Source organism: Rana temporaria, chromosome 2 (assembly GCF_905171775.1).
Source record: "Rana temporaria chromosome 2, aRanTem1.1, whole genome shotgun sequence".
Taxonomy (NCBI): Eukaryota; Metazoa; Chordata; class Amphibia; order Anura; family Ranidae; genus Rana; species Rana temporaria.
In genome coordinates this window covers 517060161-517074509 of record NC_053490.1, presented here as the reverse complement: position 1 = coordinate 517074509, position 14349 = coordinate 517060161, and the positions used below count along the sequence as shown (strand labels likewise).

Here is a 14349-nt window from a genome sequence, read left to right as displayed (position 1 = left end):
ACCCAATGGGTTGAGTTCCAGAGCCTTGACCTGTAGTCCAGAGGCTCACAATTCTGTAAGAATGTAAAAATTACACCCAGAGGCGGCTCTTTAATTAGACAAATTAGGCGGTCGCCTAAGGTCTCACACAGAGGCGTATCTAGTGAAAATTGTGCCTATGGCAAGCACTGAAACTGTGCCCCTGTCGAAACATTTGAACCCCATCTTTTTAACCTTAACAAGAAAAACAGCCAACAAAACTAGTGATATTTATCATCCCTTGTGTAACCTTTGGTAGTGACATATGCTCTTTATGGAGAAATCTGGGGTTTATTAGACCCCTGATCTCTCCTCTGCCCTCCAAGGCTAGGTAAATGCAGAACCAATACTGGAAGTGATGAAATCTGCATCACTTAAGGCCTCAGTTTTCACAGAGGAGAGGGAGAAACTGATGTTCCTCATTCTTCTTTCTGTGCTGACAATCTGACCAGATGGAATGGCAGAAACTGGGAGAACACGGGAGGGCCGTGGCTGAACGCAGCAGGGATAGCGCTGCCATTGTCCATTAGCAAAGGTGCTGAAAAGGAGATCCTGCCTATGCTCGGGAGGAGGGAAGAAGAGACCCTGGTAAGTGTCTAGCTGCCCAGCCACTCATCAGCGTCCCCTTCATATGGCGGCCATGGCACTTGCCATGGCTGCCATACCCTAGATACGCCACTGGTCTCACAATCACAAGGGCCTCATGGCCGCCTAACTTACCCAATGCATTACCCCAGTTTTGAGGGACAGGAGACCTTAACGCTGATGTGATCAGGCAGCGTTAAGAGCCCTGACTCAGGAGCGGGGCCGCCAGCATCCCTAACAACCAGTAAATATCGGTGACACCACCCCTTGTGACGTCAATGACCCAGCATGCCCTTAGTCAATGACGTCACAAGGGGGCGGGTTCACCAGGTGACATCACCGGGTGGTCCCCACCCCTTAGTTATTAAAGAGCAGGATCTGGGGGCCAGCTTGCTAAAGGGGACTTCCAGATTCTGATAAGCCCCCTGCCCACAGACCCCCACAACCACCGGCCAGGTTTGTGGGGAAGAGGCTCTTGTCCTTGAATAAGTAATAAGTTCATACAGCTAAAGAGGAAACTACGTACCCACCAGATGGCCGGTGTGGTTAATGCCCCAAAGTGCCATTTTTTGGCTGCTGCATGAATATCTGCTCTCCCTACCGTGCGAGGTGATTCCTCCCACTGGCTCGTACCTGACTGCAAGACATATGAGCCGGAAGGTGTGACCATATTGTGTGGTAAGGGAGCAAGTATCCAACACACTATAACTGCAATAACTGCACCCAGCTATCCCTATGAAGTAAGGCCAAATTACACCAGCCTGGGAACAAAAATTGTACTTTGCAATTGGACACTCCCCTCAGTTACACATCAAAGAGTGCCAGACCAAAATAAGTCCAAGAAACTTTAGTCATTCATCAGATGATTGAGTACAACAGCCGTGTTTTGGGGGTCTAAACACAGCTCTTCATCAAGACTTACATTTTTTAAAAATAAAAGATTTATGGTAAAAAAAGAAAAAAAAATATTAAAAATAAACAAAGAAATAAGGCATAAGAATCATAGCTTCCAATAACAAGCAGCATACGTAACCAGCCATGCTGTGGGTAGGCAACTTCCTCCAAATGGCCAAAATGGAGCTCCCAGGGGATATTAAGGGGCAGATCCACAAAAAAATTACGCCGGCGTATCTTTTGATATGCCGGCGTAATTTCAAAATTCCTGCGTCGTATTCTTTGTTTTGAATCCTCAAAACAAGATACAACGGCATCTCGGCTTGATCCGACAGGTGTATGTCTTCGTACGCCTTTCGGATCTTAGATGCAATTTTTTGGCGGCCGCTAGGTGGCGTTTCCGTAGAATTCCGCGTCGAGTATGCAAATTAGCTATTTACGCCGATCCACGAACGTACGTCGGCTCGGCGCATTTTTTTCCGCCGCTTGCGTTCGGCTTTTTCCGGCGTATAGTTAAAGCTGCTGTTCTGAGGCGTACTCAATGTTAAGTATGGCCGTCCTTCCCACGTACAATTTAGAATTTTTTGAGTCGTTTGCGTAAGTCGTTCGCGAATAGGAATTTGAGTAGAATGACGTCACCGTCGTAAGCATTGGCTGGTTGCGGTTTAATTTCGAGAATGCGCACAGGGATACCCCCAGGGACGGCGCATGCGCATTTCCTAAAAAACGGCGTTTACGTCGGGTCGCGCTGTATTAACATAAAACACGCCCCCCATCACTTCCATTTGAATTCCGCGCCCTTACGCCGCAACAGATACACTATGCCGCCGTAACTTATGGCGCAAATTCTTGGAGGATTCAAACCAAATAAAAGTAAGTTACAGCGGCGTAGCGTATCTTAGATACGCTGCGCCCGGCGCAGATGTATGTGGATCTGCCCCACAATGTTTACTTGAAATGAGTCAAGGTAGCAAAATAAGTTGATTGAATTAATATAAAAGGAGTGTGGATAACAAAACGTTCAAGATAAGAAGATAAAATTTATATTGGACACTTCTGGCTGGGCCCTACAAATCCACTGGCTGGTGTATTCAATCATTCAATGAACTATTAAAGTTATCTTGGACTCTTTTGGTCTGGTGCTCTTTTAGCGACTTCTTGGATATTCACTTTAGGGGCCCCAGCTAAGGGCACCCTGCTTGGCTAGAGCGTCCTCACCAGGGCCATATTGTTCCTTACAAAATTGATTTGGATTGACCGTTGGCAATTCAGTATCACTAATCACCATTGTTACAAGCGTCTCTCTAAGATTTCTATGGACTCAGTTACACATTGGCTAGCTTTCTCCAGATTTCTCACAAGCCTTAGTCATCATGAGATACAGGTAGCTTACCTGGTGGGTTCATCAAAAAACATAACCGGGGGATTGTTCACTAACTCCAAAGCAATGGCCAGCCGTTTCCTCTGACCCCCAGAGAGACAGCCCGTCCTGGTGTTAGCGCAAGACAGCAAGCCCAGAGCTGTCAGGATCTCTTTCACCTGAAATAACAGCATCATTTGTGAGACACGTTCTCAATTATATCACAGAAATAGGAAATCAGAGCTGGATTTCTACGAGAAATATGGAGGCTTTCATTGCTAACCTAGTCCTGAACTTGTCTCTGGCTTCAATACTTTCTCCATCACTGACCAGAAATAAAATTGTATTAGCAAAATAATGCCGCATACACAACATCACTTTATGTGATGAAAAAAAACGCCATTTTCTGTGAAGTAAAAAACGACGTTTTTGAAACTTCAATTTTCAAAGACGACGTTGCCTACACACCATCGTTTTTCTCACAATGTTCTAGCAAAGCGATGTTACTTTCACCACGTTTTTCCATTGAAGCTCGCTTCATAACTAGCTTCTGGGCATGCGCGGGTGTAAAAACGTCTTTTTAAACGACGTTTTTTGCTACACACGGTCAATTTCTGTGAAGTAAAAAACGACGTTTTGAAAAACGACACATAAAATTGAAGCATGCTTCAATTTTTTTTGGTTGTTTTTTACAAGACATAAAACGACGTTTTCCCCCACACACGGTCAATTAACCTCTTCCATACCGGGCAGTTATACACCCATCCATACCGGGCCTATTCTGGCACTTCTCTCCTACATGTACAAATCATAATTTTTTTGCTAGAAAATTACGCAGAACCCCCAAACATTATATATGTTTTTTTTAGCAGACACCCTAGGGAATAAAACGACGGTCATTGAAACCTTTTATCTTGCACGGTATTTGCGCAATAATTTTTCAAACGCCTTTTTTTGGGAAAAAAATTGTTTCATGAATTAAAAAAATTTAAAAACAGTAAAGTTAGCCCAATTTTTTTGTAAAATATGAAATATGATGTTACACCGAGTAAATAGATACCTAACATGTCACGCTTTAAAATTGCGCACACTCATGGAATGGCGCCAAACTTCGGTACTTAAAAATCTCCATAGGCAACGATTTGAAATTTTTTACAGGTTACCAGTTTAGATTTACAGAGGAGATCTAGTGCTAGAATTGTTGCTGGCACTCTAACGCACGCGGCGATACCTCACATATGTGGTTTAAACGGCGTTTACATATGTCGGCGGGACTTGCGTGTGCGTTCGCTTCTGCGCGCAAGCTACCGGGGACAGGGGCGTTAAAAAAATACATTTTTATTTCTTTTTTTTTTTATATATATTTATTTCTTTTTTACACTTTTTTTTTAATTTTTTTTTTTTTTTTATCACTTTTATTCCTATTACAAGGAATGTAAACATCCCTTGTAATAGGAATGTGTGTGACAGGTACTCTTTATGGAGAGATGCGGGGTCAGTAAGACCCCACATCTCTCCTCCAGGCTGGAAAGCATGAAATCGGTGAAAAAAAATTCACCGATCTCATGCTTGTGGTTGCTTAGCAGCCGCAATCGCGGCTTTGTTTACTTACGGGACCCGGGCGTGACGTCATCACATCGCGCCCGGGTCCTCCGACGGTCATAGAGATGACTGGTGACCATCTGGTCACCAGTCATCTCTATGCTTCCTGCGAGCGCCGGACGATTCGTTCTCCGGGCCCCCGATGGCACGGGAGAGCCCGGAGAAGCACCGGATGGCGGCGGGAGGGGGGGGATGTCCCCTCCCGCCGCCTGTAAGAACGATCTAGCGGCGGAACCGCCGCTATGATCGTTCTTACGTTGTGCAGAATCGCCGGCAGTTTAGAAGGATATCTGAATGATGCCTCTTAGCTGCAGGCATCATTCAGATATCCACCCGGAAAGCCCAGGACGTCATATGACGTCCACTCTGAACGGCAGAAGTTCTTTGTGGACGTCATTTTACTATGGGCCGGTAGGGAAGTGGTTAAAGTGACGTTTTTAAAAACGTCGTTTTTTTTTCATCACATAAAGTGATGGTGTGTACGGGGCATAAGAGTAAAGTCAAAGGCCTGGATTCACAAATCACTTACGCCGACGTATCTCGAGATACGCCGCGTAAGTCTAACTATGCACCATCGTATCTATGCGCCGTGCCCACAATCTGAGATACACCTAAAAATAGGCTTCCTACGACCGACGTAACTTGCCTACGCCGTCGTATCGTGGGCGCATATTTACGCTGGGCTCATTTGCCGCTCCTATTGATTTGCTATGCACATATGCAAATGAGGGAGATACGCCGATTCACGAACGTACTTGTGCCCGGCGCATAATATACGCAGTTTGCGTAAGTCGTACATCCGGCGTAAAGTTATTCCACATATATGAGGCGCAACCCATGCCAAGGTATGGACCAGGGAACACAGCCGTCGTATTTTACGTCATTTACGTTGTACTTGAATAGGGCTCGGCGTAGGTTACGTTCACGTCGTAGGCAGTGATCCGTTGTATCTTAGGGAGTAGTTCCGACGTGATTCTGAGCATGCGCACTGGGATACGTCCACGGGACGGCGCATGCGCCATTCGTTTTAAGTACTTGTATGGCACTCGGCCCATCATTTGCATGGGGTCACGCCTCATTAGCATGGCTCACGCCCACTTCCACCTACGACGGCTTACGCCGAGGGAACCCAGCGCAGTTTGGGAGACAAGTTCTTTGAGAATTCGGTGCTTGCCTCTCTGCACGACGTAGCGTATATTAGATACGCTACGCCGGCATAAATATGCGCCAATGTATGTGAATCCGGGCCAAAATGTCTACACTTGTTACCAGGGCCGCTGATAGGGGGGGACCACCAGTCCTCCTGTAAGGGGCCCAGGCTCACAAGGGGGCCCAAACAGCAGAGGGAATCAGTGCAGTCGGATGGAGGGGCAATTACAGGATGCCCTATGTGACTCTCTGCAGCAGCTGAAAACCTGTTTCTCACCCTCCCATCGACTTTCAGCTGCTGCAGGGAGACACTCAGACACAGCTGCCGGCTTCCCCGTCCCATTAAAAAAAATAACAAATTGTAACCCTGTATTGTTTTAATCCCCTTTAAAATGTTTTTAAATTCTTGGGGGGAAAAATTGTAAAAATAATAATATTTAGTAAAAACATAAAAAAAAAATTATAAAGTGTTTTTGTTCAAAAATGTAAAAAAAAATATTTACAAAAAAAGGCTAATTCACACAGCTTCTCTGTTATCTTTGTGTCCGCTAAGAATGATTTTAGTATATTTTAAGTGAAAATCTTGTTTTGATATATTTGAGGGGCCCTGCCAGGTAGGCTGCACAGGGCCCCATGATTTCTAACAGCAGCCCTGCTTATTCCTGTCAAGTGCTTAAGCCTTTGGATCAGCATAACAGCAAGACAATTGTCATTTTCAGTAGGAAAGGTCATAAATGTCAGACTACATATTTCTCTCAGTACAGGTTATCTTTTAATTACTGGACTTGTAAAGTACCATGGGCCAGATTCACATAGAATTACGCCGGCGTATCAGCAGATACTCCGACGTAACTCCGAATCTAAGGCCGTCGTATGTTTAAGTGTATTCTCAAACTGAGATACACTTAAACATGCCTAAGATATGACGGCCAGCGCCGTCGTATCTTAGGGTGCAATATCTACGCTGACCGCTAGGTGGCGCTTCCATTGCGGTCGGTGTAGAATATGCAAATGACTAGTTACGCCGATTCACGAACGTACGCTTGCCCGTCGTAGTGAATTTACGTAGTTTCCGTAAGAGATACGCGGCGTAAAGATAAACATGCCCCCTAGGTGGCGTACTCAATGTTAACTATGGCTGTCCTTCCCGCGTCGCAATTTGAAAATTTTACGTCGTTTGCGTAAGTCGTCCGTGAATGGCGCTGGACGGCATTTACGTTAACGTCGAAACCAATGACGCACTTGCGACGTAATTTCGCGCAATGTACGGCGGGAAATTTCGAGACGGGGCATGCGCAGTACGATCGGCGCGGGAACGCGCCTAATTTAAATGATCCACGCCCCCTACCTGGATCATTTGAATTAGGCGGGCTTGCGCCGGTGGACTTTTCGCTACGCCGCCGCAAGTTTACAGGCAAGCGCTTTGTGAATCAAGCACTTGCCCGTAAAACTTGCGGCGGTGTAACGTAAAGGAGATACGTTACGCCGCGGCAGTTCTACGAGAATCTGGCCCCATGTTTACAATGTCCTCTACCTTGGCATAACACCCGCTGTATACTGAACCTTCTCTCCTCTCATCTACATCCCTTCTCACACTCCCCCGTCATTTGCTGTGGCTTCTTCCTCTGACCCATATGCCATTACAGAAGACAGCAGTGCCATAGGTGTGGGAGGATTAAACCACATCATGCAGTGGGGGACACAGAAGAGAGGAGAGTATAATGGTTCGGTACTGCAAGTATAATTTTTTTAAAGAATGACAGAGTCTCTTTAATATGACCCCTGCTATCCAATCTAACAATACCTGTGCATAGAGACCACTATACACTGACCATACATTGCTTCCTCTCTCTCTAACAATTCCTAGATAGCAGCTGTGAAAACTCTCTCTAAAAATCCACTTTAATTACATGTGCAAAACTTCTTGGATACAATGACATCATCATCTATCCTTTCCTGATTGATTGGCATTAGACATGTGCAATTTGTTTAGTTTCTAATTAGTTTTTTTAAAGAAAATTCGGAAATTCGTTAATTCCGAATTTTCGTATTAACTAATTTTTCCATTTCCGAATTTTCGGACTTCCGAAATTTCGAATTTCCGAATTTTTTAATTTCCGAATTTTTTAATTTCCAAATTTTCGTATTTCAGAATTTTTTAATTTTAGAATTTTCGTATTTCAGAATTTTCGTATTTCAGAATTTTGGAAATTTCGGAAATTCGTTTTTTTTTAATTTTCAAATTTTAGAAATTCCGAATCCGAAAATTCGGATTTATGGAAATTTGGATTTCGAATTTCGAAAATTCGAAAAAAATAAAAAATCCGAAAATTCGAAAAAAATCTGAAAATTCGAAAAATAAAAGAAAATTCGAAAATTAAAAAATTCGAAATTTCGAAATTGTAACATTCAAAAAACGAAAACGGGAAATTTCCGAATTTTTTTAATTTCCAAAAGTTTGTTTTTTTCATTTCCATTTCATTTCCGAATTCCGAATTTTCGAATTTCCCGAATTTACGAATTTTCGAAAAAAGCAAAAAAACGAATAAAACGGGAAAAAAAATCCAGATTTTCCAGAATTTCCGAAAAAATAAAAAAAGAATGAAACAAAAACGAAAAACATTTTTTTTGGGAATTTCCCAAATTTCAGAAAAAATAAAAAAAACGAAAATAACATAAATGAAAAAAAATTATTTTTTGGCAGTGCACATGTCTAATGGCAATTTTTTTGACTGACAATTCACTGTCATAGCATAAGCGCAGTAAGCTGTCTCTTTGCAGCAATATGAATATATCAGTCCACACTGTTCTAATAGCTCCCAGCACCTATTACAAGTCACTTACCATTTCTCTTCTGCCTTCATCTTTTTCTTGGAGCTTCAGGTGGGCAGAGACCTAGGACACAGAATAGGAATTAATAATACTATCAGGGGAAAAAAAAGAAGTAAAAATACTGAACACGGTGGATGTGCTCAATTCAGGAAGAGCACTATAGAAGTGACTGCAATCAGAAACCAAGGAAGACTTCACAGGGTCCCTGGAAGTGTATGTCCTCTCTTCTCTCAGCATTAAATCAGGTATGTATCTGATTGGTGGCTGTGAGAAACTTTATAGCTTTACTTCAGACTATTATTTTTTCAATTTTGGGTAGAGTGGGGAAGAGCCAAGCTTTCATTTCTACCTTTGACCACATAGGCCTAGATTCACGTAGGGCGGCGTAAGTGTGGGCGGGCGTAAGCGCGCCTAATTCAAATTGTGAAGAGGTGGGCGTGTTTTATGTAAATAAAGCATGACCCCACGTAAATGACGTTTTGAACGAACGGCGCATGAGCCGTCCGTGGACGTATCCCAGTGCGCATGCGCCGGATAGAATGCCTAAAATACGTCGAACACTGCCTACGACATGAACGTAACTTACGCACAGCCCTATTCGGGTACGACTTATGCAAACGACGTAAAAAGATACGCTTGTTCCGACGTCCATACTTTGCATGGGCTGCGCCACCTAGAGACCTGCTTTATGTTTACGCCGGCGTATGTCTTACGTAAATGGCGTAACTAATTGCGTCGGGCGTACGTACGTTCGTGAATCGGCGTATCTTGCTCGTTTACATATTCGACGCGGAAATCAACGGAAGCGCCACCTAGCGGCCAGCGTAAATATGCACCCCAAGATACGTTGTGTAGGAGACTTACGCCGCTCGTATCTTGGCCAAATCTATGCGTAACTGATTCTATGAATCAGGCGCATAGATACGACGGCGGCCATTCGGACTTATGACGGCGTATCTGGAGATACTCCGTCGTAAGTCTTTGTGAATCTGGGCCATAGTAGAGATTGGACCTTATTTTTCCTGTGACACCACACCAGGACAACAAATGGCCAACCCAAGATGAAGTGGGGGTGGGGTGCTGTATATGGAGACTCTACCAATAGAAAATAAGTCCTAAATGGATTTGGCAGCTCTTTACAATGTGGGAGCACCTCAAAAATAGGGGTCATCCAAACTGAGTAATTTGTATACAGTTAAACCAGAAAGAGTCCACCAATGATTTATTGGCTCAGTAAATGACCACGGAAAGGACACTTTTCCAATGCATTTCGGAGTCCATAGGTCTACCCTTTTCAATGGTTTAGGTACCTCTGAAGTGGTGCAATCACCAGGGTTTGATTGCTTACTGCGTGAAGAGTCAGTAAGCAACTGTACACCAGTAAATGAAGGCACAGCCAGCAATAATAACATTATCCATAGTTCTACCCTTCCAGACATTACTAAAAAAAAAAAAAAAACATTTTTGCTCATGTCTGCCATTGCTTCTCCTCCCAGCCAAACAGGAAGTGAGTCCTGAGACCCGATTGGCCAGAAGTCCTAAGACTTCCTTGCCAATCGGGTCTCAGGACCCGCTTCCTAATTGACCGGGAGGAGATTCAGGAAGACATTAGCGAATATTAGTTTGGTATTGTCAAACAACTGGAAGGGTTTAGGGCGCAGTGCTCTGCTTCCCGAGCCCACCCTTTTTTTAAGCCAATTAGAGCATCAGGCTCTAATCATGTGCTTCAAAAAAAAAAACCTTATTGAAATCCAATGTGTCTGGTGCCCTGCATGTAGATTAGGTGCCAGGCACATGGATTAGGGGGGCGGCGCTGCCACTGATGTTAACTGCAGCATCTCCAGTCACAGGGATCAGGAAGAGCCCCAAACCCAGCCTTCCCCCTCATATATATAACAGGGCAGAAGGCAGGGTCCAAAAATCCTGGGAACAGTAGTGCAAATCATTAACCCCTTCCGCAGCCTGGGTCAGCCAACTGTCTAGGAAACATTCTGTAGTCAACCTGCCTACACTTAAATACATAGGCCCAGATTCACAGAGAGCGGGCACACATTACGCCGCCGTAGCGCAAACAATGTATGCTACGCTAACGCAGCGCAGAGAGGCAAGCATTGAATTCACAAAGCCAGTGCTCCCAAAACTGCGCTGGTTTTCGAAAGCGTACGCTGGCGTAGGTAGAAGTGGGCGTGAGCCATGCAAATGAGGCTTGACCCCATGCAAATGATGGGCCGAGCGCCAGACAGATACGTATCACGAACTGCGCATGCGCCGAGACGTGGACGCATCCCCCTGCGCATGCTCACAACCAGGTCGGAACAACTGCCTAAACTACGCCGGATCATTGCGTACGGCGTGAACGTAACCTACGCCCAGCCATATTCACGTCCAACGTAAACAATGTAAAATACGCCGGCTTAAGTTCCCTGGTGCAGACCTTTGCATGTCTGCTGCTGGGTTACACCTCCTTTATGGGGCTTAACTTTAAGCCGGACGTACAACTTACAGTAGCCTACGTCGGGCGCATGTACGTTCGTGAATCGCCGTATTTTCCTTATTTGAATAGCTGATCAATGTGAGCGCCACCATGCGTCCAGCGTAAATATGCGCCCACTCTACGCTGGCGTAGGCAAGTTACGTCGGTGGGATGAAGCCTGTTTTTAGGCGTATCTTAGTTTGTCAGTCCAGCGCACAGATACGACGGCGCATATTTGCACTTACGCGACGTATCTGGAGATACGTTGGCACAAGTGCTTTGTGAATCCCGGCCTTATTCTTCAGTTAAGACCAAAGTGTACCTTTAAGAAACTATTCATGAACTTACCATCATGGCCTCCTGCACTGTGAGGTGGGGCAGCAGCATGTCATCCTGCATGATGTAACAGGACACTTTGCGGAATGTGCGCAGGTCTCTCGGCTGTCCATTAATTTGAACTTCCCCCTTCATTCCTGTTTCTCTGCAATAGGATGGAAAAATATTCTTTATTATGGAAGCCGTATTAAGCGTTTAGTTCTAAAAGATGTTGGGGAGTTGTTGTAACAATTAGGTTGAAGACCAGCAGGACCTTTCAAGGTGTTTAGAGACATCAGAGTATTTATTCGAACTGACCTGTATCCTGCCAGGATATTCATTAGCGTTGACTTCCCCGCCCCCGAGGGGCCCATTATGGCTGCAAGCTCTCCACAGCCGAACCTTCCTGAGATCCCCTTGAGCAAAGTTTTGTACCCTGTTATAATAAAAAGAAAATGAATTTCAACTCTTGTTGTATCCAAACCAAACCAAAGTAAGACCAGAGCCGATTTACTGATGAAATGCGACGTGTCTGTACATACATAATGGACAACAAATGACTGCTGATAAATCCCCAGGACTAGTAAACAGTTTATTTCTGTTTGTTAATAGTGTAGACAGTAAGCTTCAATATGGAAAAATAAAAGATCCGTAAATACAGGCAATACCAGCTTATTAAATAGATGGTATTAGAGAAAGAGGAAAAGTGTGTTCTGTTATTACCGTATTTATCGGCGTATACCGCGCACTTTTTTGCCCTGAAAATCAGGGCAAAATCGTGGGTGCGCGGTATACGCCGATACCCGCTTTCCCATTTTTTCCCGAGTTTTGAATACTGCGCCGACATATACCGAGCACAGTACACTCGGGTATAGTCGGGCAGTCTCGGCACCTTCCGCGCTCACGTCCTGGACGTACAGGACGTCAGCGTGAGAGTTGCCGAGCATTGTCGACAATACACGAGTGTACTGCGCTCTGTATATGTCGGCGCAGTATTCAAACTCGGCACGGGAAACGAGCAGGGAGGACGCGAGGATGCCGCAGAAGGACGCCGGACCCGACGAAGAGGACACCCGAAGCCGCAGAAGGACGCCGGACCCGATGAAGAGGACACCCGAAGCCGCAGACGAACGCCGGACCCGACGAGGCCGCCAATGGACGCCGCGCAAGACACCAAAACTGTAAGTACAAAAACAACTTTAGGGGTGCGCGGTATACGCGGGAGCGCGTTATACCGCGATAAATACGGTATTTATCAGGAAATATGGTGACTCTCAGAAAGAAAAAAGCGATACTGTGATGAGTTTAAAGGCGCTAAACTCCCGAAGTAATCATGGATTGGAAAAAAAAATTCCCAGGGGGGTTTAAGTTTTCAGCCAGAAATTAATACTATATATATTATATCAAAAAATATTTTAATTGAAAAAAGTTCCACACAGAGAACATCAATTTATTTTAAAACATGAGCTCTGGAATTTGAGTTAAAAGCATATACATCAGGATACAGCCGTATGAGTACATATATAAATGACATAGCATGATATAACTATATTTTGATCATACTAGAGATCCCGACGCGTTTCGACCTTGTCAGTAGAGGTCTTCTTCTGGGGGGAAAGGAGGAGAGACTCTAGAAAAAGATACATTATACAAGTAAAATTGTTCACGAAACCAAAGCATTCTCGGCAGTGGTACCAGGGCTGTGGAGTCGGTAGATAAATGTTCCGACTCCTCAGTTTTTTTGTACCTCCGACTCCCCGACTCCGACTCCTCTGTATTAATATGCAAATGTATTTTCCCTAGGAGAATCCCATAGTCATGTTTAAAGTTTAAGCTAACAATCGGAGTTTACAAGTTTTTATAGCCTTAGCTGAAGGACAGCAGTTTTTCCAATGGTTTACAGCTTCAGTCTTAAACTATTGACCCTCCATTCCCTTCACTTATACAAGTGTCTCTAGTCCTGCAAAAAAACACATTTACTTAGGGGATAATCCACAAAGATCGTGCGTAACTTAATTTTTTCCATTTAAGTTACACTGCCTTAAAATTTCTACCTAAGTGCCCGATCCACAAAGCATTTACCTAGATATTTTGGGCTGTGTAACTTAAATTCCGCCGGCGCAAGGCGTTCCTCTTCAAATGGGGGCGATTCCCATTTAAATGAGGCGCGCTCCCGCGCCGGCCGTACTGCGCATGCTCGTGACGTCATTTTCCCGACGTGCATAGCGCGAAATTACGTTACGCCGAGCTTTGTGGATCGCGTCGGGTCAATAAAGTTGCGTTGGGAAAAAAAAAAAGATACGGCGGGAAAAAAAACATTAAAAATAAATAAATAAATCGCGTCGCTGGACAGAAGGGTCTACTTTTACATGGTGTACTAACTTTACACCTTGTAAAAGCAGCCCTAATTTTGCGTTTGCAAACTAAAACTTACGGAGAAAAAACGAAGCTGAAAAGCTTCGTGGATCTCCGTAAGTGCTAATTTGCATACCCGAGGTGGCATTTCGACACGAAATGCCCCCAGCGGCGGATGCGGTACTGCATCCTAAGATCCGGCAGTGTAAGTCCCTTACACATGCCGGATCTTCTGCCTAACTATGGAAAACTGATTCTGTGGATCAGTTCCATAGTTAGGAACAGGAATACGACGGCGTAACAGCAGTTATGCCGTCGCATCCCTTTTGTGGATTTGGCCCTTAATCCCTTATGAGTGAGAGGCTAGGTTACCCATGGGCGCTGCGTTCCCTGTAACAGCAGAACACAACACTATGGAAAGTATAAGTATTGCTGCTCCTAATTGTGCGTTGCGTGCCATATAGTGAAGCACATGAAAAGCATGCTTCTTCACGGTCACTTAACGTGTTCGTTTTGCGGTTACGGTAGGCACTGCATGCATTGGTCTTTATTCTTACAGTAGAGAAGTCATTAATTATAACTTTGAATTGGGACATTTAAACTTGCTTTTTTTTAATTCCAATCTAAATTTAGTAGGAGTTGGAGTCGGTGCATTGTTTGGCGACTCCGACTCCAGGTACCCCAAATCTCCTCCGACTCCTCAACTCCGACTCCACAGCACTGAGTGGTACAGATGCAATAATTACCGTATTTATCGGCGTATAAC

The 14349-nt window shown here is 44.5% G+C and overlaps 1 protein-coding gene across 1 annotated transcript in view; it reads right to left on the bottom strand.

The window, feature by feature from the left end:
* ABCG1 (ATP binding cassette subfamily G member 1) overlaps window positions 1-14349 on the bottom strand; it is a 176358-nt gene that overhangs the window by 34378 nt on the left and 127631 nt on the right. The window contains exons 3-6 of the mRNA XM_040339028.1: window positions 11547-11664; window positions 11262-11394; window positions 8453-8503; window positions 2891-3036 (exon numbers count right to left, since the gene is read on the bottom strand). Of these exons, the coding sequence (XP_040194962.1) occupies window positions 2891-3036; window positions 8453-8503; window positions 11262-11394; window positions 11547-11664 (448 nt within the window). The remainder of the gene's footprint in view (window positions 1-2890; window positions 3037-8452; window positions 8504-11261; window positions 11395-11546; window positions 11665-14349) is intronic.